The following is a 5,847-nucleotide window of genomic DNA, read 5'->3' on the forward strand; positions in this document are numbered from 1 at the left end:
AGGCGAGCGGGTGTGTGTGTGTATGTGTGTGTGTGGCTTCCTCAGCCCGCATCCCGACCCTTCAGGAGGATGGGGGCCTTTGTGGCGATCCCGGGGCCCGCACGGGCCTCGCGTGCGGGGATCGAGCTGGGCCATCCCCTCGTCTTCCCGCCACCGCAGAGGGAAAAGTTGCTAACTCGGCGCGGGGAGAGCGCGTTGGGGCCCGGCGGCGCTGCTCGCCACCCCCGGCTCACTTTTCTCTACCTTCACGCGCCTCACTCCCAATGGAGCGCCTTCGCTTTCATTTCGGGGTCACGGTGTAAGTTGCCCGGAACCCTCGCCGACCCTCCGGGAGTCAGGTTCATCCGCGGGAACCGGCGTGGTGTGGAACTGCGATTTCCCTGAGCAGATGTGCCCCCTCCGCTGCCCGCTGTTGGGGGCTGGCTTGAAGGACTCACTCCATTACATGTCATGCAGGTGTGTGGAGTTTTAAAGGTCAGGTGCGAACGGGGCGAGGGGGGGTGTCAGGTGGTACTGTCTTACTCAGGCTGTGTTCTCTGACCGAGGTGATGCCTGAGTGTCACACTGGCATCGGTTCTCAACCTGTGGGTCGCGACCCCTTTGGGGGGTCGAACGACCCTTTTACAGGGGTCGCCTAAGACCATTGGAAAACACATATATAATTACATATTGTTTTTATGCTTTAATTATGTTCAATTTGTAACAATGAAAATACATCCTGCATATCAGATATTTACATTACGATTCATAACAGTTGCAACATTACAGTTATGAAGTAGCAACGAAAATAATTTTATGGTTGGGGGTCCCACAACATGAGGAACTGTATTTAAAGGGCCAGAAGGTTGAGAACCACTGCGTGACTAGTGGGTCTTCTCCGTGAATGCTTGCACAGCATTTGGTAAGCATTCAGGTGGTGTTGGTTGAACAGATGAGTCAGGTTGTACAGCAGCTGATACATACTCTTTACAGACTGAGGAAACTGACGCTCAGACTCGTTAGAGCTCTTTCTCAGGATGAAATAGGTGAATGAAGACACTCGAACCCTTAGTTTCTGACCTTAGAATGAAACCACGGCGTACAGCTCTTTCCTGTACACTAGGTAACAGAGCATTTTTCTTCCCTTGTATTTTGAGCCTTACAACTCATTGGCAAGATTCAGCTTTGTCCTGGTAGAGGAAATGACGGTGTTACTAGAAGGACCCAAACCTCCTTTTGCAAAGTACTGGTATGTGGTGATTTGAGAAGAGCATTTTTACAAAATTAAGTAACAGAAGAAAGTTCAAGATTCAGTTTCCAAATTACTTTATCTGTCTCAGGAATATAGAATATACACTTTCTTCCTAGATGCTATTTTTTTTTTCAACTTGAATTTTAAAGAGTATCAGGTGAATTGTTGATTAACTTTTTTTTATTTCAAGCTCCTTTATGTTTTATAACAATCAGGTGTGCGTGTGTGTGTGTTTAACTGTACTAACAATTAGATATGGACTGAATTGGAAGCATTTTCAAGAGGAGCAATGCAGGGAAATAACATATTTCATCAAATCTATGATTATGTCACATACTCCTAAGTGGCGGGGGAGGGGGACAACAATTAAACCACGATATGTCATTGATCATAGGAAACATTTCAAGTAAAGAGATGTTTAAGTATGGGAAATATGAGTAATAAAGTAAGTGAAATGACATATTCCTAAGAGATGCACCTGGAAATCTGAGTAGGCATCCTCTTTCCATAGCTTGCCACTGGACCACCTCTCCCTCTGGAGTAAAATACAAATACTGGACCCACGCTTACTTTGTACATCTGTTGTGTCTCCGATAGTTGTGTGTAAATCCTAGTTCATAAAGGGAGGAGAGAACTGATTTTGATTCCTATTCTGGTGTATTTCAATTTTTATCAGGAATTTCTAGAATGACTTTTCTTTTTTACATGATAGAAATTCAGGAGAGATCTAAAATCTGTAAAAGCATTTGGACTGTTTTCATTAGTCTTGTCCATCTACAGCAGGGGTCCTCAAACTTTTTAAACAGGGGGCCAGTTCACTGTCCCTCAGACCGTTGGAGGGCTGGACTATAGTTTAAAAAAAAACTATGAACAAATTCCTATGCACACTGCACATATCTTATTTTGAAGTGAAAAAACAAAACGGGAACAAATACAATATTTGTATTTGCATGTGGCCCGTGGGCTGTAGTTTGAGGACCCCTGATCTAGAGTATTATTTTAGAGCTGGAAAGGACCTTTATGTGTTCCAGCTTCATACGCTGAAAAAACAGCTGGGACTTAAAACCTAGTTGTTGTTTTTTTGTTTGTTTGTTTTCAGGGCTACTTTGGTTAACTACTCAAGATAAATTTTTGTTTCTTTAACAGATCTTATTTAAAGATCTTAAAGTAAACTAGTCAGTAATTCTTTTTAAAAAAATATATTTTTATTGATTTCAGAGAGGAAGGGAGAGGGAGAGAGATAGAAACATCAATGATGAGAGAGACTCATTGATTGGCTGCCTTCTGCACACCCCTTACTGGGGAATCGAGCCTGCAACCCAGGCATGTGCCCTTGATCAGAATTGAGCCCAGGACCCTTCAGTCTACAGGCCGATGCTCTATCCCTTGAGCCAAACCAGCCAGGGGTTAGTAATTCTTTAAAATATGTTCACAACTATTCAGTGTTGTATATGAATAGAATGTATGCCAAGTATTAGATGTAATAACTTTTTCAATTTTATTAAAGTAGGATTTATGGTCTTTGGGCTACTTGTAAAGTTTCCCACATTTTGGTCTTATGCAAACTTCAGACTCTTGTTTGCTTGGAGTAGAAGTGGGCCTTGCCCCACCATCTTCACTGAAATATTAACTATGTTATTATAAATTAAAGTTGGATTAAAGTTGTTTTATAAATACTTATTGATGTTAAAAATTTAAATTTGGCACTTTAAGTATAAGTTTTTGTACTTGAATGGGAAGAAGACCTGAATTTTTATCTGGGATGTTTTGAGAATTAATTGTCATTTGACAATCCTATAGTACATTTTTTCAGAGGTCAAAGATGGTTTGTTTGTTTTCTTTGCTTCAGATTTTGTTCTGTTAAGATATTAATCTAGAATGGAAGAGCTGTTGCAGACAAAAGGAATGGTTTATGGTTTTTATTGTTTTCTGTTCTTAGACTTGAAAGGTTTTGAAATTCCTCTAGGAGCTTCAGATGACCTTGCCTTTAGTGTAGGCCAACTTGTCTCTTAAGGAAAATAATTGTCTTTCAAGAATTTTAAAAAATATTTAGGCTTGTCCTATACTGTTCAAATATATTTCTTACTGGCTTTTTTTTTAGGCCATTTAATGAATTATATTCCAAAAGATGCTGTTGGATGTAGTAAATAATTGTTTGCTATCCACAATGATAAAAATTTCCTCCATTATTGTACTTACTATTTTCATGATTCCTACAAACCTAAACTCTATTTAGATACTCAAAATGAATGAACTCCTCTGGGTTAATACATAATTCTGAAACACTTTGTGAAACAATAAATATAAAGTAATTGTTTCATAGAATTTTGAATCTTTGTATAGCATATATAATTCTGGGTTGTGTGGAGTATTCTTTTTCCATGCTTATTGTGGAATAGAGATGTTTTTGTGTTTGCTCAAGAATCACAGTGGTTCCAAAAATAGGTTTACTTTAGTAATAATGTGAGATGAGTTGATATGCTCGTTGGTGGACCCTTGTCATGGCTTTGGGTTCTCGGTTTGAGGACCCAGGAAATGCTTTATGTAGTTATGTCTACATGTTGCCTAACAGAGTCCATTATAATGTGATAGGGAATATAAAGGGTTTCGTTAATAGTAGTGTGATTATATATTCTGTGTCTAAACTGGGGCACTTGATTCTAAAAGGAGGTGGTAAAATAAGTTGAATTTCTAATAACTTAATTTTCTAATTGCTGTAAAATAATGTTACCAAACACATAAAGCTATTTTTAGGTATTTGATAAGAAAACCTCTATCAGTTTGTCTGTGAGGTACAGTATCCTGTCCAGCACATCTTGGGCTCACCAGGCCTACCTCTCTAGAGGTAATGACCAGTGCCTCTCTCTAGTTTCTCTTCCCTGATGTCTTTCCTTCATTAGTTACCCCTTAAAAAAAAGATAAGTATGCATTTATATTGAAATAAATAGTAAAACTACTATTTAGTATAGTATAACTTAAAACATTAGAAACATTAAAAATTGCTGTTTCTTTGCAAAAAAATTATCAAGAATGAGTGTTGTCTTTCCCTTCGCATCTTTTCTATGCTTTGATGGCTTTCAACATGCTATACCCTTTGTATGTTGAATGTCATGAAATATCTCCAAGAATTACTTTAATTTGAAGTATTTTCCTGGAGTCACTTCCTCTGGGACATCCTTTTCATCACAGAGACTTTTCTCATTGATGCTGATAAGTTTGCTTTTGCTAAGTTCCTCTGACTGCACATTCTAGAAGTGCTCAACCTGCAACCATGTCATCATTGCCACAGCCAACTATTTCTTCTGTAACTACATTTACATTGGATTAGAATTTCACTTCTAGCATATCACTTTTCATGTTTTTGCTGCACCTTCATCTTTGTTGTTAAGTTTCCACTTTGGATTATCCATATGTTATAATGTCATGTGGATTTATCACTGGGTGTCAAGAAGGTAACCAATTATACTTTTGTCTGTTTGTTGTACAGTGACCAATTACCAACAGATTTTGAAAGAAGGGACGTGATTGGTCACTGATAAAGATGTTTATCTGTCGTTTATGTGATGATTTGTGGACTGAAGAACTGGCATTGAAGTTTGTACTCTATCTACTCACAGTTGATATGTTAATGAAATTTGAGCCATGTTTTTTGGGGCTAATCTTAGTTAATTAAACCTTGGAATAAAACATGATAACAAATTTGTGTGTATCAGAATCATGCAAAGTGAAAACTGCCTGTAATGTGAAAAAACAAACAGGTTGAACTTGGATTTGGTGAAAAATGTGAAGGTGATAATGAGACTGAATGGCATAGTGGTCTTTCGAAAATACTTTATTCTTTTTTTTTCTTCACTTAAAAATATGTATTGAGATGCATATAGATTAATTGAAAAGAACAACAGTATTAATGAATCCAAAGCAGGGTTTTATTTGATTTTTATTTATTTCTTTCTTTTATTTTTTCCAGTGGGGTGGTGGGGGTTTGCCCGGGCTGGGAAAGGATGGGGGAGGGGATCAATTGGGAAAAAAGGAGATATAGGTAAAACTTTAGACAATAAAAGAAAAATAGTTTATTCTTTACCAAAAAAATAGATTAAGATTAAGGGATTGTAGATATATTCCTTAAAGTGCATTGTGTGTGTGTTTGTGTTTGTATGTGTGAAGGCAAAGGTCTGGAAGGAAAAAAAGTTTTAGTATTTCTTGCACTAATATATTCTGTAAACTGCTTCTTTCTGTGACCTGATTTTTCTACATTGCTCAGTATTCCTAATTAAAACCATATTTATGATCTGAGTAATTCTTTCTGGCCTGTGATTGGCCTTTTGCAAATCCTCCTCTGTAGATGGTTGTGATCATTGCTTTTTTCATTACTGTAGCAGAAGTGTTAGTGGTGTTGCCCTAACCCAGTGGTTCTCAACCTGTGGGTCGCGACCCCTTTGGCAGTCGAATGACCCTTTCACAGGAGTCGCCTAAGACCATCCTGCATATCAGATATTTACATTACGATTCATAACAGTAGCAACATTACAGTTATGAAGTAGCAACGAAAATAATTTTATGGTTGGGTCACAACATGAGGAACTGTATTTAAAAGGCCAGAAGGTTGAGAACCACTG

At 38.2% G+C, this 5,847-nt stretch overlaps 1 protein-coding gene across 1 annotated transcript in view; it reads left to right on the forward strand.

Moving 5' to 3' along the window:
- Nucleotides 1-435: 435 nt before the first annotated feature.
- GMPS (guanine monophosphate synthase) overlaps nucleotides 436-5,847 on the forward strand; it is a 51,368-nt gene continuing 45,956 nt past the window's right edge. Inside the window, exon 1 of the mRNA XM_005874424.2 lies at nucleotides 436-456. Coding sequence (XP_005874486.1) covers nucleotides 451-456 — 6 coding nt within the window. The 5' untranslated portion in view covers nucleotides 436-450. The remainder of the gene's footprint in view (nucleotides 457-5,847) is intronic.

The sequence above is a fragment of the Myotis brandtii genome, unplaced genomic scaffold (assembly GCF_000412655.1).
Source record: "Myotis brandtii unplaced genomic scaffold, ASM41265v1 scaffold436, whole genome shotgun sequence".
NCBI classification, from domain to species: Eukaryota; Metazoa; Chordata; class Mammalia; order Chiroptera; family Vespertilionidae; genus Myotis; species Myotis brandtii.